Source organism: Nilaparvata lugens, chromosome X, assembly GCF_014356525.2.
Source record: "Nilaparvata lugens isolate BPH chromosome X, ASM1435652v1, whole genome shotgun sequence".
Classification (NCBI taxonomy): domain Eukaryota; kingdom Metazoa; phylum Arthropoda; class Insecta; order Hemiptera; family Delphacidae; genus Nilaparvata; species Nilaparvata lugens.
The window spans coordinates 94,695,393-94,723,093 of NC_052518.1; the positions used below are offsets into that span (position 1 = coordinate 94,695,393).

General features: G+C 35.2%; 1 protein-coding gene and 3 pseudogenes across 1 annotated transcript; 2 read left to right on the plus strand and 2 right to left on the minus strand.

The window, feature by feature from the left end:
* The first annotated feature begins 15,908 nt into the window (after nt 1–15,908).
* LOC120354836 lies at nt 15,909–18,966 on the plus strand (annotated as a pseudogene).
* Nucleotides 17,311–18,429, minus strand: LOC120354365 (annotated as a pseudogene).
* Nucleotides 18,967–19,025: 59 nt separating the features above from the next.
* On the plus strand, nt 19,026–19,341 carry LOC120354697 (annotated as a pseudogene).
* Nucleotides 19,342–20,462: 1,121 nt separating this feature from the next.
* On the minus strand, nt 20,463–20,737 carry LOC120354837 (small ubiquitin-related modifier 3-like). Its single transcript, XM_039442732.1, is given in 2 exon segments — nt 20,463–20,566; nt 20,569–20,737. Coding segments are annotated over 2 exon segments (273 nt in total).
* Nucleotides 20,738–27,701: the final 6,964 nt, after the last annotated feature.

Here is a 27,701-nt window from a genome sequence, read left to right on the forward strand (position 1 = left end):
AAGATTTTCATTCAATTTCACATTGACATGAAAAATACAAAATATGAAAAATTCAGATGAAAATATCTGATAGGCTACGCTCATTCATCGAACTCCTACTAGAAATGGATTGAATAGAAATTGGAAACATTGATAGAGCTAGGCATAAAATTCAATTCCTAGTAAATATTACTTCTCCATTACAGCTAGTCCTAGCTCATTATCACTTTAATTACAGCTAGCAAGAGAACCATAGTGAATTGCACGGTGATTATTACTAAGTAGGCATTTGTGCTTGGTGGAGAATGTACGAATCAAAACATTTTATTGCAGAAGGCTCTTGAGATCGTCAAGAGTATTACAATAGACAAAATTTAACAGCATTCAAAACATTAAGGGCAGGTTTCCGAGCTCGGGATTCAGCTGAGTTCTAGATTTTAAACAACTGGAATCAGAATATTGGCTTTCTGAAACGTGGCGTAGTCGCAGTTTTTATGACAATTTTTATTTTCTCATTTCTATAATTGGAAACGTCTTTCCTTGACAAAATTAAACATCCCCAAATAGTTCAAAAAAGCTGAAACTTTACATTATTTTCTCTTTACTATACTTTGTGTTCAATTTTCTAGTTTTTCGAAATGTAATTTAAACGTGACTATGACAATGACTGCGACTACGCCCCGTTTTGGAAAGCCAATTTCTTGACTCCAGCTGTTTAAAGTCTGCTAAACCCCGAGCTCGGAAACCGGCCCTGAATAATTATAAAATCATAGACAGTTAATAAATGTATATCAAAATGGACTAGGTTATACTGTCATAGTATTAACATTTCCATAACATTCTTCCACCTTATAATAAGGCTTCAACAACAGAAAGATTATAATTGTTTTTTTTAAATAAATGTAGTGACAAATGTCTAATTCTCTCAGGTACAGTATTGAATAGTTTGATAGAGGTATAATATGTTTTTTGTGAATTTGCAAAGTTACATAACCTTACCACTAGATCATTTCACCTTCTGGTATTTTGTGTTTCACACCCTGTTGCATAATCTACTATAATTTACCTTGACATATTCCAAAACATAAATAGATATGTAAAGATATGTAGGTAGTGTCATGATATGTGTTGATTTGAAGCTCTCCTTGACCTCTGTGAGAAAGGCCACAAATTAATCGCACAGCTTTCTTTTGTAGCCTTAATAATTTGATAGCATAGCTCTGAGAGCCCAAATTAAAGTGCCATACGATAAATGACTATACATTTATACTTGACTGTTTCCCAGCAATAGGTGTTTTACAAAATGGAATGCCATCTTTGCAATATGCAATTAATAAATTATTTCTTATAAGGCAAGTTTATAACAGATAACAGCTATAATACTAGCACTGAATAAGAGCAAAAACAACACTACATCATTCGTGAAATAAAAAATTATTGCAAAACAAATATATAATCACTGTAAATAAATTAAATGAAGGTACAATATGCATAAAGTACAAAATACTAAATATAGATAATAATCATATTGTTATGCATCTACATAAATTGGCGGAGCTTTGGACATATCAATGTCCATTCTTTGGGAAGAATATTAAAAATATCCTCCCCACTAACTCTCTACCAAAACGTTAATTTCGTTATTTAAACTAAGGATTTATTTATTAATGGAATATTGTAAAAGTTTTAATCAATATGAATATTGAAGAGAAAAAAAAACAGAAAATTGATAAAGTAAAATAATTATATAGGTAGATAAGATCAAATAATTGATTAATAAAATGAAGTAGGCTGAAAGTAGATCAGGGTTATCAAATTTCAGTAATATACAGCAGTATGCAGTGGATAATTGAAATAACATGAGTTTATATAATATATATATATATACATTCGTTCTATAACATGGTTTAAAGGTTGATATTGGTGGAATGGGTGAGGGATGGTTGTCATGTGATCGTTCTAGGGCCGGACAGTTTCAGTCATTTGTTCCAAAATATGTTTTTTTAAAGTCAGGTTGAAGCTCGCTCGGCTCTCGATAGACCTGATAGAAACAGGAAGTGTATTCCATGCACGACAGGCACTGACTAAGAAGGATTTTGTGAAAATAGTAGTTCGATGATTGGGTATCCTTAAAGTACTTTCTCCGGTTCTAGTATGTGAAGCATCTATCCTCCTACCTTCAGAGACAAATTTGAAATCATCTTTAAAATAGTTCGGATTACCGTATTTCAAGATATCTCTAACAAGCTTGACTATTCGAAAAAGCCTCTGATCGGGAAGCTTCAATGTTGAACTAGCAATGTGGGCTGGGGTGATATGATCATGGCGTTGGAGAGAGTAGACGAAACGTAGACAATAATTTTGGCAACGCTGTAGTTTATCATTCAGAGTGACTTGCATATCGTTAAGAACAGAATTACAATACATTAAATGTGGGAAGATGAGAGATTGAACCAATAATAATAAATGTTTCTAGGGAGGATATCGTGCATTTTCTTCAATGCATGCATGGCTGAGAATACCTTTTTACAAGTTTTGTTCACTTGTTCTGACCAGTCAAGAGTATTATTCATAATAATGCCTAAATTTTTAACTGAGCTACAGTAAGGAATGTCATTACCGTCTACACTAATTTTGTGAATCGATTCAAGGTCAATATTGTTTATAAGACGAGAATATCCAATTATAATGGGTTGTGTTTTGATGGGATTAAGCTTAAGGCCATTTTTCTTTGTCCATTCCACTATCGAATTGATATCCTGATTCATTATTCCAACTGTTTCATTAATTTTTGTTATGGGACAGCTTAAATAGATTTGAAGGTCGTCTGCATAAGTATGGAAACTGGAGAATTTGATAATGGAAGAAAGGTCATTAGCATACAAAGTGAAGAGGAGAGGGCCTAAAATTGAACCTTGTGGTACTCCATGCATAACGTTTTTCCAAGTTGACTTTTTGTCACCGACAGATACACATTGTTTCCTACCTAATAGATAGGATTTAAACCAAACTAACGAGTTGTGACTGAAACCAAGAATAGCCAACTTATTCAGAAGGACTGTATGATCAACAGTATCGAATGCTTTAGAAAAATCAAATAGGGTGAGGATGGTGCATTTTCTTTGGTCCATAGCTAACCTTATATCATCAGTGACACGAAGCAGAGCTGTCTCAGTTGAATGGAATTTTCTAAAGCCTGATTGAAAGTTATGAAGCTTACTATTGTTGTCTAGAAATTTTACAACTTGAGCATGAATGAGTCTTTCTAGCACTTTGGACAATGCAGGTAAAATACTGATTGGTCTAAAATCCTCAACTTTATTGGGTGATGGAACTTTATTTAGAGGGCGAACCAGAGCAAACTTCCAGTTTTCAGGGAAAATGCCTTCTTCAAGTGACTTGTTGAAAATGTATGTAATGGTTGGTAAAACAGCAAATAACATCTTCTTGATAATTTAATAGGAATTTTGTCTACACCCGTAGCATTACTATGAATACGTTGAATTGCTCTGAAAGTGTCTTCTTCTGAGATTGGATGGAAATGAAATTGATCAGTGATTGGTAAATCTAAGTTTGTAACCTGCTCTTCAAGATCATCTATATGATTAGCAATGACAACTTCGTCGCGTTGGTTAGAGTGTGAAACGAAATGGTCATTTATATTATTCAATGGTAAGTCAATTTGTGGATTCGATTTCTGTTTGCCAAGCCCGAATTCTTTTATTCCCTGCCAAAGTGATTTAGAGTCTTGTCTATTGTTTGTCATAAACGAATTCAAGTACCTAATCTTTGAGTTCCGTAATTCCTGTTTAACCCTATTTCTAAGGCTCCTATACTCTATCAAACTGTCCAAGTCAAATGTCTTTTTAAATTTTCTATGTGCTTTGTCTCTACGTCCCATCATCTTAAGTATGTCTTCAGTCATCCACGGTACTCGTCGTTTTCTATTAATCCTCCTTGTCACATAAGGTGCATGTTTGTCATACAAAGTCAAAGTCCAATTCTCGAAAGTCTTGACCATGTCATCAACTGAGGGTAATGCTTCAATTTGATGCCATGGAGTCTGAGCCACATCAGTCAGGAAGGCGGCTTCATCAAAGTTTTTGAAGTCTCTATAAGTGATAATTTTCTGTTCTGGCTTGGGTATCTTATGGGAAAGTACACAGTAGATCAAATCATGTCTAGAAATAGCTGGGACTGAGATTTGGCCTGCTTGAACAACCTCATTGGGATCACTAACAATGAGAAGGTCAATGAGTGTGTCTGATTCATTAGTATGATGAGTTGGATCGAGGGGTAAAATAGTCATGTTTAGGCATTGGAAAATTGTAGTCAGTTGAAAGTAGTCAAAGTTACGATTCGTCATGTTCAAGTCGGTGTTCATATCCCCCATAACTAGTATACGGTTATAACAAGGCATAAGAGAAAGCAAGGCATTTTCGAAATCTGTGAAATGACCTATTTTTGGTGGGCGATAACAGATACCAACGAGTAATTTATCATTACTAGATAAGGATAATTCAAGTAGCATAAACTCTGGTCTGGAACAATACTCTTGTTTAGATGTGATTAAAACTTTTGTTTTGATACCATCTTTCACATAAATTGCTACACCCCCACAAGCTTTATTTAATCTATCATTCCGGAAAAGATTATATCCAGGCAATGCAACAAAATTTGATGAAATACTAGGCTTCAAAAATGATTCGGAAATTCCGATTATATTGAAGTCCTGAAAACGGAAGATTGCTCTGAGTTCATCAATGTGGCAACTGAGGGATTGTACGTTAAGGTGAGCAGCCTTGAAAAGTTTTTTGAAAGAGTGGAGCTTATTTGCTAGAAACATACCTGCGTCATTATTACTATTATTGAAATAATCATACCTACTTGAGGGCGAGCGAGCTGACGTGTCAGTAAGAGGCATCATGGAAGCAGCAGACCAATCGTGAACCGACCTCAGAACGACACATGACGGGGAAATGGGGATGAAACTGATAAAACTTAACCTAAATGAAAAAGTCTCTTGATTCGAGTGCATTCAGTATGCCTTGACAGTTCGGCTCCCTTCACTATTTAAAGCACTAGTTCAGAAATTCACTAAACACAATAAGATGTAGATGTGTGGAGTTTCGGTGATGAATAATCCTAATGGTGAATAAGATGAAGATTGAGGAAGAACTGGTAGTGGGAGATCTGGTCCAAGTGGAGATAGAGCGAGTAGGTATCCAGTAGTGGAAGAATCGGGTCCAAGTGGAGGTAGAGCGAGAAGGAATCCAGTAGTGGAAGATCGAGTCCAAGTGGAGACAGAGAGAGATGGAATCCAGTGGTGGAAAATCGAGTCCAAGTGGAGATAGAGAGAGATGAAATCCAGTAGTGGAAGATCGTGTTCATGGTGGAGATAGAGCGAAATGGGATCCAGTAAAAACTGAAAAAGAGAAGAAGAAGCCAGCAGAAAAACGAAAAATCTTTGAAGAAAGTTATCAATAGAGGAAAGATACATAATACAACTGATAATGAATAATATTCGCATAAAATTGAAGAGGAATAGTATGATTTAATGTGGGAAAGAATCGAATATTATATGGATAAATATATGGATATTATAATATAATATATGGATATTATAATATAATATATGGATATTAGTAGAAGGTAATCAGATAGAAAGAGAAAAGGTAGAAAGATAAATAGATATAGAAAGAAAATAAACATTTGAACATGCTGGATAGCTAGTGGAAAAATCACAGGGAAAATAATGATAATAATAGGGAAGAAAAGAAGAGAAAGAAGGAATGTGCACAAATTGCGAAGAACTTATGAAACTGAACTTCAGAAAATAGTTATTTGTGCAACTAGTGCGCAAAGTGACAGTTTGTTGCTCGGAAAGAAACGTTTACACACGAGCCGCACGTATTTCACATAAAATTTTTCACACGTATTTCACATTAAATTTTTCCTACAGTTACCATTGAATATGAAAAGTGGGTAATTATGGGTCAAATTCCCTGAAATCCATCAAGTGTTTTTCTGTGTAATTTTATTATGAATAAAACCCTTAATTTATTTAAAATTGAATAATAATAATTAAATTAATGAAGGCAAATAATGGCAAGACAACGCTGTTCTCCACTGCCATATTATAACGTGGACCACAGTCAGTGTTACCAACTTAATTTTAATTTTCCTGCACAATCTGGAGTACGCAAAGTAATACTTTGCCCACTAGAGCGGAAAAGTGATTCTTTGCGGCCTGCAATCAGTGCAGAAATGGTCACTTTTCAAGGTATCTGTAGGAAAATAGTATTTTCCATCTATTGGTGATCGAGAGAGATGACCAGTGTTAAGTTATGTGAGGATGAACTGGACATTAACCACAACACGAGGGTTGAATGGTGCATTCTTATGAGAGAGGTTTGGACTGTTAGCCTTATGCGGAATCCTCTCCAAATGGGTGGTCCTGAGTCTACAGATGAAATTGACAAAAGTATTTTTTCTAGTAGAAAAAATCATGATGGACGTGTGTTTCCTCAGCAGTGGGTGTTTGGGGGATGCGTCGGGAGAGATATGGGAGTGCTTCCTAGTTCCGGTGGCAGATAGAAGTGCGCAAACACTTCTACCGATAATACAACAACACGTGAGGGCAGGATCCACAATAATTAGTGATGAATGGAGAGCCTATGGTGGTATTCAAGGGCTTCCAGAACAATACAATCACGAAACTGTGAATAATAGCTTACATTTTGTGAACCCGCAGACTGGAGCACACACACAGGGGATAGAGAGTACTTGGCGGCTAGCGAAGCAGCATCATAATAAGATTCAATGCGGTACGAATCGTAATATGCTGGAACCGTACCTAGCAGAATTCATGTGATGAAGAAAGTTTGCTGGCCATGATCTTTTTCAGCAAATTTCAAAACAGTATAAAAAATTTTTAATTTAAAACAGTATAAAAACAGTTAAAATTTAAATCAGTATGCAATGGCCCCCTCAATAAACATTCATATTCGAGTTTATAGGTTCAATTTAGATTAGAGGTCAGTTCGATTTGTAGGTTGAAAAGTGCATTTAGTGATTTAAAGTGATGTACCATATTCGAGTATATGGGTTTAATTTAGATTAAAAGTCAGTTATTTATAGGTTTGAAACATACATAGATAGACCTACACACCAAAAGACATCATAATGGGTGGAGTCCTTGAAATATGGATTATGAAATATATTGGTGAAACTTCAACTATTTTCACAACTTGCATGAATTTTTTCAAAAAAAAAAAAAAATGAATGTCTTTATTTTGTTAATATTACAACCTTGCTTCATTAATGAGATGGATTAGCATTTATGTTGTTGGTACTTAATGAATAGCCATGTCTGGATTTCATGAATTTCGGGATTTTATGAATAGAAAACTTTGAAATTCAACTTGAGACTCCACTGGTACCATAGTAGAAATCACCCCTGATAAACACCTTTCAAGTCCAATTTTTATACATTCTACTTTCAATTTAGACAACATTTCTTCTTCACGATCGACGAGAACGCATCTAGTTCTCAGGTTTCCATTATTTCAGTAACCTAAGATGGTTTAGGTAAGGTTAGGTTTATTCAAATGGCGTATTTTTGAAATTTTCTCGGAATTGTTTGAGAGACTGCCAGAGGAGAGGAGTTCCAAATTATGCCACTAAATTATCGGAGTATTCTGCCAAATCGAATTTTGAGAGTTTATTATTGCAACATCGAATTTTGGAAGTTTATTGGACATGGAATTTTGGGAGTATTTTGTCACAATTTAGGAGCAAGGAGATGTTACTGAATGTGGGAGTGAGGTAAAGGAGTTTTTGTACAGGAGTAGATTTTCTACCTTTGCAATAGACAGACGCCCAGAAGGGATTGGGAGAAGTTAATGAGGGACTCAAGGGAGGTGCATGGTCGCGCATCTGTTCCCTGGTCAATGGTCAAATAAATCTGTGGTCTTCTGTGATCTACTCAGAATCACAAGAAATTACTTGTTACAATCACAATAATAACATGTATAATTACTTGATGTTATGTATCACATAACAAATCTATCACAACAAGAAATTACAAACAAAAATGTTTTTCTGTGGTCTTATTCTGTCTTTATAAAACCAAAAACAAGTTTTTGTCACTGGAAACGTCGTTCTGGATTAGGAGAATCAAGGGATGAGTGGACTTGAATTGCTGGAGGTGAAAAGATACATGACAACATTTCACAGTGCAATGCATTAATGCTGGTATGAGCTGGAGGACATTCTGATGTGACTTGAGTCATAGACCAGAGCATTCAAGTGTGGCTGTTGAGAGCTGTTGAGAGTGTTGTAACATACCTTTCTATCTTGAGAGTGTACAATGTAGGGGCAAGATTCATATGTGAGTGACTGAAATTTATGCATGAGATAACAGTGAGGTGTATTTTGCAATTTTCTCTTAATCTTGTTGAAGCTTGCAATTAGAAGACCCGGTATATAATCCTCTCACATGTATCAGTACTCGGTGAGTCTACTTTTATAGAAATAGAAATAAAAATAAAAATAAGGGTATTAAGATTTTTATTTTTCTTTCTATTTCTATTATCAAGTATTTTATTTAGTGTTTTGTGTTTTCAAACATTTGGAAGTGTGAGTTCGACAAGTGAACGGTTCGCTTTATTTCTGGATCAATCTGTTTTTGGCTTGTGTCGTATTTCTTGTTAATTAACCTAGAACTGACTAATATACGAAGAGGAAGTTGTAGTTGATTGTTTTTTCGTCGTTTTCACTTCAGTACACCTCTTATCATTCATCTCTTGATAACCGTACTCACTCTACTGACGTTTGTGATATAAACATTCGGTGACTCGACGGTTATCGGAGGTCTATAACCTAAAAATTGTTAATTTTTGAGCGGGAAGCCTCGACAGCTGTCAATCAGCTGTTTTTGACATTTCTTCTACAACTGACCTTCCGTACGTTTGTCATCGATAGTTTTGTTTGTTTTTTCTTCCAATAATAATTTCTCCTCTTCCTTGTTCCTCATTCTTTCTCAGGAGCTTCCAAATTATCCTTGCTTTGACGGCTCACTTAGCTAACTTAATACTTTTTCCTCCATTATGTCGTTGAATAGAGTGATTAGGATAACCCGGTCAGTATAATCTGATTCAAGATATGGATAACGAAATTGAGTGAGAGGGTCTCGTTAACAAGGCGGTGATTGATATTGCTATTGATTTGCATGCTGCTCTTGTTGTAATTAGCAATAAATACTCCAGTGAAGCTATTATTGACTTTGTTCCCATCATGACTTCTATTTTGAATAAATATGACGTTTCCTTGAAGGAAAAATCTTAATTGACTAATTTACTAAATGATGTAAATTTTGAGAAGGAGTCTCTAATTGAAAAATTGAGGATAGAAAGAGAGACTAGAGCTATTATAGTCGAAGAATCGTTATCTAGTGAAAAACAAACTGAGAGTGAAATTTGTGCTTTGAAACTTAAAATCAGGGACATGGAGGAGGAACTACAATTGCTGCAGTTGGAAATGACATCAAAGGATGAAATAGTTAAATTGTTAGAGGCTGATTCTAAAAGAATCTCATCAATTTCTAATTCTGATGGAATTGAGCCGAGTGCTAGAATCACACTGGATTCTGATAATCCTTTCATTATACCTCGATATTGTTCTAAAGTGGTACATGCATCAATTCCCAATCCTGTTATCACGAGTAATCGTTTCTCATCTCTCAATAATGATGAATAATTATCTTCACCGATGGAGTCTGAACAGTGCGATTTCATAGTAAGAGCTCAGGTTCATAGATCTGCCTCTGTATCGCCAAATAAAGTCAAATCTTTTTCTCGTAAAAAAGGAAAAGTGGTTATCTTGTCAGATAGCCAAGGGAGAGAAATGTTCAAGTATTTGAATGGGATGGATGATTTCGATGTGTATGTTCATTGCCTGCCTGGTGCAAAGTTGAAACAAGTAGTAGAGAGAGGTATGTGTTTTATTAAAGATTTAAAACAGTCTGACTGCGTGATTATTATGGCAGGGTCAAATGACTTCGGTAGATACGAGCCTGGTCATCTCACCGTGATGCAAGGAATAGATTTGATTGAAGCGGCTGATATTAACACTGTACGTGTACTTAACGCTATACTGTTGAGTAGTACAAAAAAGTAAAAACAATTATAATATGTCTTTACAGAATTCCTGACTCCAGTAACATAGTTCTGTTTCTGTAAAAACTTGACGAAATGCTTCATATTGTGTCTGAAATGAAGTGTGCAGCATTCATTACACTCAACAAATACAACAATATTACGATTTGTCATTTAGACTGCACTAACGGTTTTGAACAAGTAAATATATCATAATAGAAAGAAAAATAAAAAATAAAAAACCCTAATGTCCTCATCACAATGTCCGAAACATGTTGTGATTAAATAATTCAAAAAGGGTACTGAGATTTTTCAAATCACTGTTAAAAATCACTGATTCTCGTACAGATTTCACTTTAATAATTACAAATATGCTTCTTAATTTGATTAATCCAGCAGTCAACCGGAACCGCGAACGATGGTCGGACACTATGACAAATCAAAACTAAATGGATTTATAATATAAGTTTTCAATTGACTTTAACTAATTTTTAGATATTCAAAATTGATAACAGAGACAACGAAAAAAGAGCAAAACTCAATTTCTTTCCAAAACTTTCTTTTGTATATTATCTATTATTTATGAGTATATCATTTTATTGTAAATAGTCGGAAAAGTACGTGTGATCTATGTAAATACAAGACAATATTCATCTCATATAATAAAGGTTTTTTTCTATTTTATCATTTCTTATATACACAATATTATTCAAAGCGCAAATAAAAACATCCAACATTTCACATATATTCACTGTGACATGTATTGATTGATATATTGGTATAAGAGTATCGATGTATGTATCGATATATTGATATTGGGCTGGATTAAAAGATAAATGAATACTGACATGGGATACTGTACTAATTAAAAGTTGTTTAATTATAAGTTGTGTGCTTCATTTTTATATAACAAATAAACCCTAAAACATGATGTCAGAAATGTGGATAAACAAATATAACGGCTATTGAAAACATTCCACTAACTTAACGTTAACTAATGAATAACTAATACCATAACCTATTTGTTTGAAGCTGAACATTGTTAATTTGAACTGCTGTGTTAAAATGGAATTTTTTAAGCCTCCGCTGCAACTTAAGTTGGATGAACATTCGGTTCAGAATAGGAGCAAGTTCAAACAATGATTTGATTTGTATATGCAAGCTGCGGGACAAGATGTCGCCGAATCACGTAAGATTGCGATGTTCCTTAATTGTATTGGAGAAGACGCTTTGCACGTTTACAACAATTTCAATTTGAATAATAATAAACTGAAACTCAGTGATGTGTATAAGGCGTTTGATGACTATGTAAAACCAGGGTACAGCATCCTCAGGAATCATTTGATAATTTTTTCACGGACTTGCAAAAGTTAAATAAGAAATGTGAATTTGATGATCAGTTTGACTCTTTTAATTGTTTTCATGATAATTGTTTAAATATAAATGTTACCAAAACCAAGGTGCTACATATAACCTCATCCTACATGAAAAGATTTAGGGAACCCAAAATTAAGCACCATTGCTGTGAATGTTTCCAACTGCAGGAGCAAGAAGTTTTCATATGTACAAGAGATTGTCAGTTCATATCGTATTGTATAAATTATAAGTATTCAGGAGTAACAGTTGATAGTCATTTTTGTTGGGATATCCAGATAAAAAATGTTTATAATTGACTCAAACAGGCATTGGCCAAAATGTATTATATTAAAGATACTGTGCAACTCAAGTCGACGCACGACCAACATGCCCAGTCGACGCTCGACTCATTCTCACAGTCGCGAGGTTGCGGAGACTAGAGTTGACGGGTCTGTCAACCATTTGAAAACACATGCTGTATTGACAAGAGACTAGAGTTGCAGTCTCTCCTCGACTTGAGTCTCATAAGTGTGAGTTGAGCCTTAGGTTACATTTGGGGTGACATAGTCTGAGTATAAGATTATGATATCATGCAGAATATAATGCAAATAAAATGCTAAATATTATTAAATATAAAAATTGATTAATTTATCTAAAAAAAAAACAAAATATCCAACTTGCTAGAAATTAATACGTTCTCAAAAGGTCTATTCATCTTTTGCAGCTTCTGCAGTGGCAGCCAACATAACTCGATGCTACAAAAGATCTTTGGGTAGCAAAAACTGAAATATTTTTTCAAAAATAATACTGTAATTTAGTTTGAGGTATTTTGAGGTGGATTTCATTTGTTTTTAATTTTATTATTCATTTTGAAGGTTAACAATTTGGTTTCACTTTGTCTTAAAAATGAACTTTTTTCCATACATTTTTCAAAGTAAGATTGAGACAAAGTCCCTCCAACCACTGGTTGACATTGTCTCTTATTTTCAAAGAAATATATCTTTATTGAATTGAAGAAAAGAATATACTTCTTATATCGAATAATATTCTTTAAACATTGCAGAATATTTGCTTGAGTATTGATAGCAAGCTATTTAAAATTTCAACTCCCCAAAATTGATACAAAGTCCAACATAAGTAATAGGTATCAAGTTTACCGTGATTTACAGATGTGTCTTCGGTCATGTCCCGTTCAAATTGAATGGAAGAGTCAGGTAAACAACTGATCCGGATCATAATTCAAAATAACGACTCATTTCAGACCCGTTTTTCACCCATCAACTGGATGGACCTTTTTTTCTTTTTTTACTTTTTGCTTGATTATAAGAAAGCTGACAGTCGAAAACCCGGTTAAATTAAACGGATCGCGGCAGTGACCGAGACCGATTGACCCGGATCAGTAAAGTGATCCGAACTTCCCATCTCTACGCGTAATTGAGGTTATAAAATAAGGTAGTTTCAAAGATACCTCTTCAATAATCAATTTTCAACATAATGGTCAATAGATGTGGATAGTCATTTTAATAAATATTGTACTTACCCAGGCATTTCTAGAGTCGCAAATCTTATACATTCTCTCCTTCTATCAATGTCTTTAGGAAATGCATAAAAAACTATGTGACTTGTATATTTTTTTAAAGTTTTCATTTTGACAACTTATGATACAACAGTGCTTCTATTTGTTCTTCCTCATTTTAACAAACTTTCAATTTATTATTCTATTACAAATAAAAAAAATCAACCAGCAACACACTCGATTCTAGAAGAAACACAACACACACACACACACACACACCCACAACAAAGAACAAACCACAAAGCAGGCAAACTATGACGTATTTTTCGATTGTTGTTGAATATTGTGATGATGATGGAGTAGGGAACAGAATTATTCTATTATTATCAAAAACTTTCCATTATTAACCAATCCTCATATAATTTGAAATTTCAAATACATACAGGGAAAGTAGAAGGCTCTAATAGAGAATTGAATTTGGGAGAGAAGATTTTGACTGACTTATGTAGAGGTCTTGAAGGTAAAAATCATATATTTATAATGGAAACTATTTCACATCCTATTCTTATTTTTACCATCTCAAGGAAAAATAATGGCTTGTGGTACTGTAAATCCAAGCAGGAAAAATCTTCCCAAACTTGTTGAAGATAAAACTTTAAAACGAGGAGAATTTGATTATTCTGTTTCCAATCATGGACTGACAGCATACAAATGGAAAGACAACAAGTGAGTTGTCCAGTTTCAAAACTCGTTAACTCCAACCAAACTTTTTTTCACCAAGGGCAAAAAAACTGTGGTTGGATTATACAAGACAATAACAGTTTGTGGACTGCATTAGATTGGAGGGTAGCAAGCATATAGCCAGTAAAATCTTTTGTAATAAAAGATCAAGAATTGTTAAATTCTATTGAAAAAACGTCTCACCTTAGTGAAAATTCTCCATCAAAGTCAGAGCAAAATTTAGGAGATGGAGTATGTTCTAAAGCAATACAGTGTTTCTAGATGGAGAATAGCTTTCATCATAAGCTAGTGGAAATCAAATTGTTTTTAAGTGTGTCCAAGGAAAAATCAAATCAAGAAAAAGCAAAAAGCAACTGTTTCTAAATGAACTAGATGTGACTTCTAGTAGTTCTGAGTCCATTCAAGAAAAAAATGAATTAAAACCGGTATCCAGAAATAGCACAAGGAAATGTAGAAATTATGAGACTCTTGATATGCCATCCCATATTAAAACGCCTTTTATTCTAAAGTATTTTCAAGATGAAGTTATAGAAAAATCAGAGTTGAGGAAAAATTCCGGGAAGCGCAGAAGATGCGACATTCTAGTGGATGATGCATTGAGTTGGTTAACTGGACTGCGCTCATGTAAATCTACAGAAAAACCACAGAGAAAATCGCAATCAAAGAAACGTACTTCACAAAATCCATCAATATAATAGAAGAGAGAGGCGTTTATCCTGTGGTGAGTAAGATTTCATTCAATGCATGACTATCATAGTATTCTTGTGACCCAGCTATAGTGGGCGGTGGTCAATACTGGTAGCCACCTTTATTTTCTCTATATTTCACCCAAAATTGATAAAACAATTTTTTCTCAATTTTCCTAGCTTACGTATGCCAAAATCTACAAAATGACGAAAATTGTTAACTTTTGATCACAACATTTTTTCTGCCCCTCTAAGAGTTACGAAAAAACGTCACAGAATGGATTGAAATGCATGAAAGACCAGTCACAGATGAGGTGTCAGCAAAACTAGTAACTATTTCACGATATCTTACTGAATCGTTCAAGTGTCAACAATTCTTGGCTCAATTTTCACATGATCTTTACAAAGATAAGGATCCACTTCTGTGGATGGAGCCAAACATAAGACCGTACATTCCTTGCAATGTTTGTGTACCCAAAAAACCACCCATATCACTCATATTAATAGGGCTACTTGTTTAAGTTAGTCGACTCGAGTAGGTTTTGTCTGTTTGTTTGTTTGTACCGCAGTTACAGATGCAGTTATTGTCCAATTTGGTATACAAGTTCTTTAAAACAAGGCGCAGAAACGTATGTGTAACGATTTTTGATAAGACCTCCATTTTTTAATTAAATTGGATATAAATTGTGCCGCTCTAAAATGTGCTGTATTGAATGAATGGTATCGTTGGAATGCTATCAATAGAGGAAACGAGTTGTCAGCGGTGAACCTTGAAACGTCTGAGCCGCTCCAAATCATACTGTATTTGAGACATCACAGCTTAGTTAGTTAGCTCTTGTTTTCGCTTTAGTATGAGATCGGAAACCGACTTTTGAGCATAAACATTCTGCATTGGCATAACAAGCCGCCATAACATTGAATCCACTTTTCATGAAGAACATTATTAGCAGCCTCCTGCCATTTTCACCAACATACCCATGTTATTTAGAATCCTCACTATTGTCTGTGAGACGATACATCGTCTAAATTGCCTACTGCATATTCCATTTTTCTGTCAGTTGACCAATTTCTTATAATCAATTGTTGGAAAATTTGTAATGTAAATATGTGGACAATATGAAGGTACCTCCTTGAGACATTTATAAGTCCGGTGTCCCTGGAAACAATGTCTTTAGCACTTTCAATGGAGAAAATAATAGATGACATGGATAAATCTTCACAATATACTGTACTTTCTTAATGGCCCTTCTCATTAGTTTGAAAGTTGTAGGCTATTCATGAGCGAGGTCTACTGATCGCAGAACTACTAGTTTTAAAATGTTAATTAATTGTTCTTTACTGAAGTGACTACAAAGTGTGAAATCATATTTATCTACTATACAGATAGGTAGTTGTAAATAAGCAAGTATCTGAGGATCTGTTGAACTATTATTTTTTGTGTGTGTAGCATTCCTAGTAAAGCTCAAAGCAAACATGACTGAAAACAAGAAAGCGGGAGAGAGCGAACACATTAACCTCAAAGTCTTGGGTCAAGACAACAATATAGTACAATTCAAAATCAAGAAGCACATCCCACTCAGGAAGTTGATGAAAGCATATTGCAACCGATCAGGTCTGGCGACTGCGGCGGTACGTTTCCGATTCACGGTCAGCCGATCTATGAGGCATACACTCCACTCACACTCGAGACCGAGGAAGGCGACACTATCGAAGTGTACCAACAGCAGACCGGTGGTGGCCCCGTCTGAACCACCCTCATATCCACCAACTTATATCAATGTTGTTGTGTAAGTCTAAGCAGACTTATTTCATTTAATCTTAAGAATATCATTTCACTTCAGTTTTTTTCTAAAGTCTACATTCAATTAAAATGACAACACTATTCTTCAAATAGAAATTATATAATACAAAGTGTAGTTGTATCATCATTCCAGCTGACGTTAATTTATCTTCAAGTCCTAATGTTGACTACTTTGATACGAAGCTTCTTTTGTCATTTATTCAGTTCTAGTCGAGCAGCCGTCGTGAACAGATGGTTCTATCGCTACCGTTACCAAGTAGACTCCGGCATTAACAGCATCATAACAACGTTTCAATTAGCCTTCTAGAATTCTTCAATTCAATTATAAACCCAGTTGAAAATAAGTAACAAATGTGATGAGTGTGAAACTGAAATAGATTCAAAAGAGTGTATCGAGTGCTCCGTTTATGAGAATATTTATCATCCGACGTGCATGCGCATTAAAACAATGTAAAACTTTCGTAAACTAGAGAAGAAAAAAACTTGGAAGTGTGACCATTGTGTTTCGCAAACTAGTGATGCCAGTGAGGGGAATCTTGAACAACATATAGTTGAACAGACTCTGAAGGAATTTATTGAGGCCAAATTTGCGGCCTTTAGTGAGGAACTTGTCTCCTTAAAGACGATAGTGAAATAGTGAAAAAAACGGTGACTCTATTAAAGCACTACAAACTGGAAACAATAATTTAAAAAAAGAGTGTGAATTTTTGAGTCATGAAAATCAATTGTGTCGAAGGGAGATTGAGGAGCTTCAACAGAGATTGTACCGCCGCAGTCGCCAGACCTGATCGGTCGCAATATGCGTTCATCAACTTCCTGATTGAGGTGTGCTTCTTCATTTTGAATTGTACTATATTGTTGTCTTGACCCAAGACTTTGAGGTTAATGTGTTCGCTCTCTCCTGCTATCTTGTTTTCAGTCATATTTGCTTTGAGCTTTACTAGGACTGCTACGCACACAAAAAATAATAGTTCAACAGATCCTCAGATACTTGCTTATCTACAACTACTAAGAAAAGACTAGTGTGTTTAATCTTGCACAACAGCCACACTAGATGGTGGATATGAAGGTGGTTCAGACAGGGCCACCACCGGTCTCCTGTTGGTACACTTCGATAGTGTCGCCTTCCTCTGTCTCGAGGTGTGAGTGGAGTGTCGGCCTCATTGATCGGCTGACGGTTGAATCGGAAACGTACCGCCACATTCGCCAGACCTGATCAGTCGCAATATGCTTTCATCAACTTCCTGAGTGGGGTGTGCTTCTTGATTTTGAATTGTACTATATTGCTGTCTTGACCCAAGACTTTGAGGTTAATGTGTTCGCTCTCTCCTGCTATCTTGTTCTCAGTCACATTTGCTTTGAGCTTTACTAGGACTGCTACGCACACAAAAAATAATAGTTCAACAGATCCTCAGATACTTGCTTATTTACAACTACCTATCTGGATAGTACATAAATATGATTTCACACTTTGTAGTCACTTCAGTAAAGAACGATATTGATTAAAATTTAAAAACTAGTAGTTCTGCGAACAGTAGACCTCGCTCATGAATAGCCTACAACTTTCAAACTAATGAGAAGTGCCTAATGTACAGTATATTGTGAAGATTTATCCATGTCATCTATTATTTTCTCCATTGAAATTGCTAAAGACATTGTTTCCAGGGACACCGGACTTATAAATGTCTCAAGGAGGTACCTCCATATCGTCCACATATTTACAACATTACAAATTTTCCAGCAAATGATTATAAGAAATCGGTCAACTGACAGGAAAATGGTATATGCAGTAGGCAATTTAGATGATGTATTGTCTCACAGAAGATAGTGAGGATTCTAAATAACATGGGTATGTTAGTGACAGTGACAGGAGGTTGCTAATAATGTTTTTCATGAAAAGTGGATTCAATGTTATGGCGGCTTGTTATGCCAATGCAGAATGTTTATGCTCACAAGTTGGTTTCCGATCTCATACTAAAGCAAAAACAAGAGCTAACTAACTAAGCTGTGATGTCTCAAATACAGTATGATTTGGAGCGGCTCAGACGTTTCAAGGTTCACCGCTGACAACTCTTGTCCTCTATTGATAGCATTCCAACGATACAATTCATTCAATACAGTACATTTCAGAGCGGCACAATTTATATTCAATTTATATTGAAACCGGAGGTCTTATCAAAAATCGTTACACATACTTTACTGCACCTTGTTTCAAAGAACTTGTATGCCAAATTTCATCCAAATCAGACAATAACTGTGGTACAAACAAACAAACATACAAAAGCCGATCGAGTCGAAACTAAGACCTCAGCTTCGCTTCAGTCAATAAGTACAATTTTTCTTCCGGCAAAAACTAATCCCGAAGAGACAAGAGAGACGAAACGTACGAACGACGGAAGCCTTTGAGTGTGAAAAAAGGCTCTCTTGTCTCTTTGGGATTAGTTTTTGCCGGAAAAAATTGTACTTATTTTAAAATTTCAATCAATTATTCTTCCCTGAATGACTACAAAGTGTGAAATCATATTTAGCTACTATCCAGATAGGTAGTTGTAGATAAGTATGTTTCCGATTCGATGGTCAGCCGATCAATGAGGCCGACACTCCACTTACACTCGAGACGGAGGAAGGCGACACTATTGAAGTGTACCAACAGCAGACCAGTGGTGGCCCTGTCTGAGCCACCTTCATATCCACCAACTAGTGTGACTGTTGTGCAAGACTAAACAGACTAGTCTTTTCTTAGTAGTTGTAGATAAGCAAGTATCTGAGGATCTGTTGAACTATTATTTTTTGTGTGCGTAGCAGTCCTAGTAAAGCTCAAAGCAAATGTGACTGAGAACAAGATAGCAGGAGAGAGCGAACACATTAACCTCAAAGTCTTGGGTCAAGACAGCAATATAGTACAATTCAAAATCAAGAAGCACACCCCACTCAGGAAGTTGATGAAAGCATATTGCGACTGATCAGGTCTGGCGAATGTGGCGGTACGTTTCCGATTCAACCGTCAGCCGATCAATGAGGCCGACACTCCACTCACACCTCGAGACAGAGGAAGGCGACACTATCGAAGTGTACCAACAGGAGACCGGTGGTGGCCCTGTCTGAACCACCTTCATATCCACCATCTAGTGTGGCTGTTGTGCAAGATTAAACACACTAGTCTTTTCTTAGTAGTTGTAGATAAGCAAGTATCTGAGGATCTGTTGAACTATTATTTTTTGTGTGCGTAGCAGTCCTAGTAAAGCTCAAAGCAAATATGACTGAAAACAAGATAGCAGGAGAGAGCGAACACATTAACCTCAAAGTCTTGGGTCAAGACAACAATATAGTACAATTCAAAATGAAGAAGCACACCTCAATCAGGAAGTTGATGAACGCATATTGCGACCGATCAGGTCTGGCGACTGCGGCGGTACAATCTCTGTTGAAGCTCCTCAATCTCCCTTCGACACAATTGATTTTCATGACTCAAAAATTCACACTCTTTTTTTAAATTATTGTTTCCAGTTTGTAGTGCTTTAATAGAGTCACCGTTTTTTTCACTATTTCACTATCATCTTTAAGGAGACAAGTTCCTCACTAAAGGCCGCAAATTTGGCCTCAATAAATTCCTTCAGAGTCTGTTCAACTATATGTTGTTCAAGATTCCCCTCACTGGCATCACTATTTTGCGAAACACAATGGTCACACTTCCAAGATTTTTTCTTCTCTAGTTTATGAAAGTTTTACATTGTTTTAATGCGCATGCACGTTGGATGATAAATATTCTCATAAACGGAGCACTCGATACACTCTTTTGAATCTATTTCAGTTTCACACTCATCACATTTGTTACTTATTTTCAACTGGGTTTATAATTGAATTGAAGAATTCTAGAAGGCTAATTGAAACGTTGTTATGATGCTGTTAATGCCGGAGTCTACTTGGTAACGGTAGCGATAGAACCATCTGTTCACGACGGCTGCTCGACTAGAACTGAATAAATGACAAAAGAAGCTTCGTATCAAAGTAGTCAACATTAGGACTTGAAGATAAATTAACGTCAGCTGGAATGATGATACAACTACACTTTGTATTATATAATTTCTATTTGAAGAATAGTGTTGTCATTTTAATGTCACTTTAGAAAAAAACTGAAGTGAAATGATATTCTTAAGATTAAATGAAATAAGTCTGCTTAGACTTACACAACAACATTGATATAAGTTGGTGGATATGAGGGTGGTTCAGACGGGGCCACCACCGGTCTGCTGTTGGTACACTTCGATAGTGTCGCCTTCCTTGGTCTCGAGTGTGAGTGGAGTGTATGCCTCATAGATCGGCTGACCGTGAATCGGAAACGTACCGCCGCAGTCGCCAGACCTGATCGGTTGCAATATGCTTTCATCAACTTCCTGAGTGGGGTGCGCTTCTTGATTTTGAATTGTACTATATTGTTGTCTTGACCCAAGACTTTGAGGTTAATGTGTTCGCTCTCTCCCGCTTTCTTGTTTTCAGTCATGTTTGCTTTGAGCTTTACTAGGAATGCTACACACACAAAAAATAATAGTTCAACAGATCCTCAGATACTTGCTTATTTACAACTACCTATCTGTATAGTAGATAAATATGATTTCACACTTTGTAGTCACTTCAGTAAAGAACAATTAATTAACATTTTAAAACTAGTAGTTCTGCGATCAGTAGACCTCGCTCATGAATAGCCTACAACTTTCAAACTAATGAGAAAGGTCTAATGTACAGTATATTGTGAAGATTTATCCATGTCATCTATTATTTTCTCCATTGAAAGTGCTAAAGACATTGTTTCCAGGGACACCGGACTTATAAATGTCTCAAGGAGGTACCTTCATATTGTCCACATATTTACATTACAAATTTTCCAACAATTGATTATAAGAAATTGGTCAACTGACAGAAAAATGGAATATGCAGTAGGCAATTTAGACGATGTATCGTCTCACAGACGATAGTGAGGATTCTAAATAACATGGGTATGTTGGTGAAAATGGCAGGAGGCTGCTAATAATGTTTTTCATGAAAAGTGGATTCAATGTTATGGCGGCTTGTTATGCCAATGCAGAATGTTTATGCTCACAAGTCGGTTTCCGATCTCATACTAAAGCGAAAACAAGAGCTAACTAACTAAGCTGTGATGTCTCAAATACAGTATGATTTGGAGCGGCTCAGACGTTTCAAGGTTCACCGCTGACAACTCGTGTCCTCTATTGATAGCATTCCAACGATACCATTCATTCAATACAGCACATTTTAGAGCGGCACAATTTATATCCAATTTAATTAAAAACTGAAGGTCTTATCAAAAATCGTTACACATACGTTTCTGCGCCTTGTTTTAAAGAACTTGTATACCAAATTGGACAATAACTGCGTCTGTAACTGCGGTACAAACAAACAAACAGACAAAAGCCACTCGAGTCGAAACTAAGACCTCAGCTTCGCTTCGGTCAATAAGTACAATTCTACTTCTGGCGCTGGCTGCCGTGGAGAAAGGTTGTTCATTCGTACCGGTATCGCTTAGATAATTGTGCTATCTCCTCCGCTCAGCCGTTCGTAATCTGTCGCCCTGTCTCATCATCATCATGTCGTGCTACGTTTGTAAGTCTACCTTCGATAATAATTCTACAGACTTTATAAAATGTTCTAAATGCAAGAATAAATTTCATGCCTCTTGTATGCGTATTCGAACAATCGATAAACTTGAAAAACTTGGTTCCCGTAAAGATTCTTGGGTGTGCGATCCCTGTGACGGCAGTGATCCCAAAAGTGAACAGAAATCAGTGTTAGATGCTATAGCTGCTCTCAATACCAAATTTGACGTTAATCTACAAACACTGTCTGAAGTTCAGAAAGTCGTAAATAAAACTAATAAAACTGTAGAGGATCTCCAGAAATCACTAGAATCGGCACACAAGGAAATAGATGTTTTAAAGAGTGATTGTAAAAGTCTATTCTCGCGCAGTGATCTATTATCCAAAGACATATTCAATGTAAAACGAAGCATGGTCGGTGTACAACAATATTCACGTATAAATAATATTGAGATGGCCGGTATACCTGTCACCGAAAAAGAGGACGTCTACGCTATACTAGAACATATTGCTAAGTCTATTGTTGTGCCCTACAACCGTGCGGACATTTCTGTGGCTCATCGTATACGCAAGACCAGGAACGCGACCCATCCATCCATTATTGTTGCATTCATATCAAGGACCATTCGTGATGCATGGCTGGCAGCTATGAAGAAGAAGAAGAAGCTAAACTCTACAGAGATAAATGCAGCGCTGCCTCAGAGTATTGTCTACATCAATGAACATTAATACCGCAATTCAAGTACCTGCTAAGCTATGGCAAGAGGTTGGCCAAGGAAAATAAATTGGAAGCCGTATGGATTAACAACAGAAAGGTAATGGTTAAGGCGTCAACAAACAGTATGCAAACACAAGTGTGGTATCCTGCCGATATCGATGAACTTGTTCGGATAAGAGAACAACAGTCTACTGTTGTCTACAACTAGATGGTGGCAAAAAATCCGCTGAGCGATGTACCTAGATAGATATAATAGATATGGCATTTTTGCATAGTGGAGTGTGAGTACTATTTTAGTTATCATCTCTCTCTATACTTATAAAAGGCTAAGCCCTGACAGACTGAAATCACACCACAGCCCAAACTACTGAGCCTAAAAACTTGTAATTTTGCACGATTGTTTATGGTAGCCTGGAAACATCCACTAATAAAATATTTTCAGAAATTTGCCCCCCTGAGGGAGCTGGGGCCCCCCAAAAATTTTGAACTTTTTAACCGCTCATTGCACAGCAAAGTCATGAGGAACTTTATTGTTCAGCTACGAAAAAAAATTAGATTTATGCAGAGAAATTTCGATCAGGAGCACAGGGGGTTCCAGGAGAGGGTATTTTTCGAAAATTTTGATGTAAAATCACACTACAGCTCATACTAATTGTCCTACAGACTTGAAACTTTGCACAAATATTCTTCAAACATGCTAGACGCGCACTAAGAACGGATTTTGAGATATTTTGCCTCTAAGGGTTTCAAACGATAAAAAAGGATCCTATTAAGTAAGGTTATGAACATGGTAAGGTGAGTGCCATATGGAAATGAGATTATTTATTTATTGACATGTGATATTCTAACATATGTTGTAATCATTGGAAATAACAGAATAATATGATAGAAATTCAAGAAAGAACATCTGTTCTATTATTGCTTTCTACCTGATTCCACTCAACCTCAATAATATTGTTCTGATAATTGATAAATATGTTTAATAATAATATTATTATTATTATTGATATAATAAATGTATTGTTTCAATAGTTAATTATTATCATAAATATTATAATACGGTAGTATTGTTTTGGTAATCAATAAATATTTTTATTTTCACAAACTCTGTATTATTTATAATGGTGAATGTGAAACAGCTGCATCAGAGAAATTATCTCAAAAACATATGCTTAGGAAAACCATAGTTTTGAACTTCGTTTTCCTGATGCAATGTATAAGCCTACACGTGGCATGTATTATTAATTTTTCAGCTGGAACAGTTTTTTGAGACTGCTAAATAAACGTCTACAGTTTTATCAGTTCTGTATCGGCAATATGAAAACGCATGCAGTTAATATGTCTTTAAATAAAGGTGTTGATATCTACATGATAATATAATTCTCTACCATTTATATTTAATTAAAATTTCAAAATTATTCAAGCCTCGATAGATGATTGACTCACTGTACAGTCAGTCGAAAATTTTAATATTGAAATGAGGGGTATTTTGGCAAGCTGTACAAAAAAGTAAGGTCCTATGCACCTTTTTGATATTATTTCTTCAAATGAAAAATGAGTTTTGTGGGTTGTCAAAACTCCCCCTGAAAGAGAACTATTCATTTTATCCTATCTTTTAGTAAAATAACAATGATTTCTGCATTGAATAACATCTATCTTGCCAACAAGAATCGAACTCTTTGTTAATTTAGATATAACTTACACTTTGGATTTATATAATTCTATAATAAATTCATGGAAATTGAAGTATCTCATGTTACACTTGACTTTATTTGGTGAATCAGGAATTCCTATGTGCTTAGTCATGCAGCATTCATTATTCCGAAAACATATTATTCTTCTCAATCAATTGGTAGTAATATCTATCAGTAAAGTTTTCAATTAAAAAAAAGGTTATATCAGTGTTTCAAAGAAAAATATTCAATGTTTTCATAGCTGTAGATTGTCGATATATGCTGTAGATTGTCCAGGGAATATGCGATGTACGATGAATCACACAGAATTCCATATTCTTTCCATTTTAGGATGAATATAAGCTAAGCTAAATCCAAAAAATTGTAAATTATTTTTTCATTCTTCAGTAATTAATGAATGCAATATGAATACTATACATATATACTATACAAAATATATATATACTCTCTTTCATTAGGTGAATAATTTTTTTCAACATTTTCCAGTTTGTCAATGATAGGGGAGTGATAATTATTTGTATAGGTCTTCTAAGAAACCATTATCAACAGCTGGTACAATCAACTACACTTCAACTTCAAACTACCGTTTTAATACCAGTACACAATAATTTATCACAGGGTGATATGTTTATTACAGCTGGTAACTTTAGATGCTAAATCATATTATCACAATAATTATTATGATCTTGAATCATGATCATCTTTTCGTTCTTCAGTAGCCGCTCGGCCAAAAATTTCGAAAACATATGTCTGTAAAATGGATTAATAAATCATTATTTTTAGCCCCCCTATTAAAATTTCTGTTCAGAAACCATCCCCAATAATAATAATAATAATATCGAGTGACCTGGATGGCTCAGGTCTGGTGTCAGAGTTTTCAGGTCGCAACTGATCAATTTCAGGGCCTCTGACATGACCTAACGACTGCTTTTTAGGCAGCCGGGACCGACGGCTTAACGTGTCCATCCTTAACACGGGAGTGGCCCGAGATAAATATCTTGGCCCGGGCCGGGATTTGAGCCCGGGCCTCTGAATCATAAAGCCAGCATCTGATCCACTCGACTACGGCCACTCCTACCATCCCCAATATTCACACAACATATTCCCAAAGTTTCATGCCGTTATGTCAAGTAGTTTTCAAGTCTACAGGGAACAAACAAACACACAAACAGACATTAATTTTTTTATAAATAGATTTCCATTCGGCTCAAACAAAAGCCTCTCTAAATGAAGGTAGAATGATTCAGTTCTGTTGTTTTAACATTTTTTCAAATCACTTTCAAAAAGTTCATGTAGTACCTACTATTGTGTTTGAGATACTTCTGGCGCTATCATAGTTTCACCACTATTCTGTTCCACATTCCTATCTCTTGCAGTCGTTAACTATATCTATGATAATTATTATAAATATAAAGTAAAGAGCTGGCTTATGCACGTACGGGATAGGAAAATTATGTTTGACGCATCATCACGTCTCAACTACTGGACTAATTAACTTGAAATTTTGCTTACAGATTCTTAATTAACCAAGGATGGTTATAGGCCTATTCTGAATTCTTCAAAATTTCATTATGTCAAGTTTTCATTTTGTCAAGTTTTAAAATAGATCCTTGCGAAGCACGGGTTCTTGCTAGTAATTGTATATAATGATCGAGGATATAATTTTATTTGGGTATTAATACATACAACACCTAATATTGGGTGAATCATTCGAGAGAATTTCTTTATTCTGTTCTATAGGTGTTGTCATGAGGTTTGACATACGTATGATCGCTAGCGGTCGTCATACTCCTAATTCTAATACTTTTTCTCATTTAATTCTTATCTCTTTATCTACAATAATAATCAATGATCAATTAGTTTATTAATCTTTGAACTATCAAGATGACTTTAGTACTATTTTGATTATCATGATTATTATATATTGAACAGAGATTTTATTTTATTTGGTTATTGATATAATACTTCACTTAATATTAGGCTAATGCATCCCAGAGAATCTTCTTTATTTTGTTTTATCGGAGTTGTCATGAGGTTTGACATACGTATATGATCGCTTGCGGTCGTCATATTCCTAATTCTAATACTTTTTCGCATTTAACTTTTATCTCTTTATTTGCAATAATAATCAATGATCAATTAGTTTATTAATCTTTGTACTATTAAGATGACTTAAGTACTATATTGGCTATCATGATCACATATTAAACAGGGATTTTATTTTATTTAGTTATAGATATAATACTTCACTTATCATAAGGTTAATGCATCCCAGAGAATTTCTTTATTTTTGTTTTATCGGTGTAGTCATGAGGTTTGATATGCGTATGATCATTTTATTTATTTTCAATAATAATCAAAAATCAATTAGCTTATTACACTATGAACTATCTAGATGACCTGATGCGTTTATTCTTAAGGGAGGATTAATTTTTAGTTCTAGACTTGACGAGACGATGGGGAAAAATTATGAATTAATAATGAAAAACGGTAGGGCGAGGAGGGCATATTTTGTTTAATCTTTCTTTTCTTGAAATGGAAGGGCACGAAACGGAATTGGAAAACTATAACAGTATATCTTGTGTAGAGTTGAATGACTTCAACTCTCTTAATGATTTCTTTATTGATGATAATTTGAAGATATTTCATTTAAACATAAGAAGTTATCACGAAAACTTTGATAACATAGCAATTGGTTTAAATATAGTGAAACACAAAATGGACATTATAAATTTGTCTGAAACTTGGCTTAACGAAGATGATGTAGGACAATTGTTGGATGGATACGATACTTTGCGTACGACATCAAAACGTACCAGGAATGACGGCGTACTTGTTTTCATAAGGAAAACATTATCAGCAGTGGGAACTAGTATTGATATAGGAGGAGTAAATGCATTAGAAATAGATTTTCATTACGACAACAAAAGTTATTGTTTACTTGCTGCCTATAGAACACATGACTCAATCGTTTCTTGCTTCATAGATCATTTACGCGATTACTGCAATAAGACGACTAGAGACAAAACATATATAATAGCTGGGGATATAAATATAAATATTTTGAAACAGGACGAACAAACCGATTTATACTTGGAGGTCTTATGCGAGAACGGATTTGTTAATTGTATCGATAAGCCAACAAGAGTTCATAATATTAGTAGTACATTAATAGATCATATGTTTATAAAAAAGACGACATTGACATGGTTCAGTGGGCAGTAGTTAGAGTACCAATAACTGATCATTACCCTTTGGCTCTCCAGGTGAGTTCTAAGAGTTCAAGAGGAAAAGATACCTCCTCTCCTAAATTTATTATAGATAACAACATATTTTTTTCTTTGCTTGAAAAAGAATCGTGGGATACGGTATTGATTGAAAATGGTGAATAGCGCAACTAATAATTTTTATCTAACCGTTAATAAGTTTATCGATAAGTCC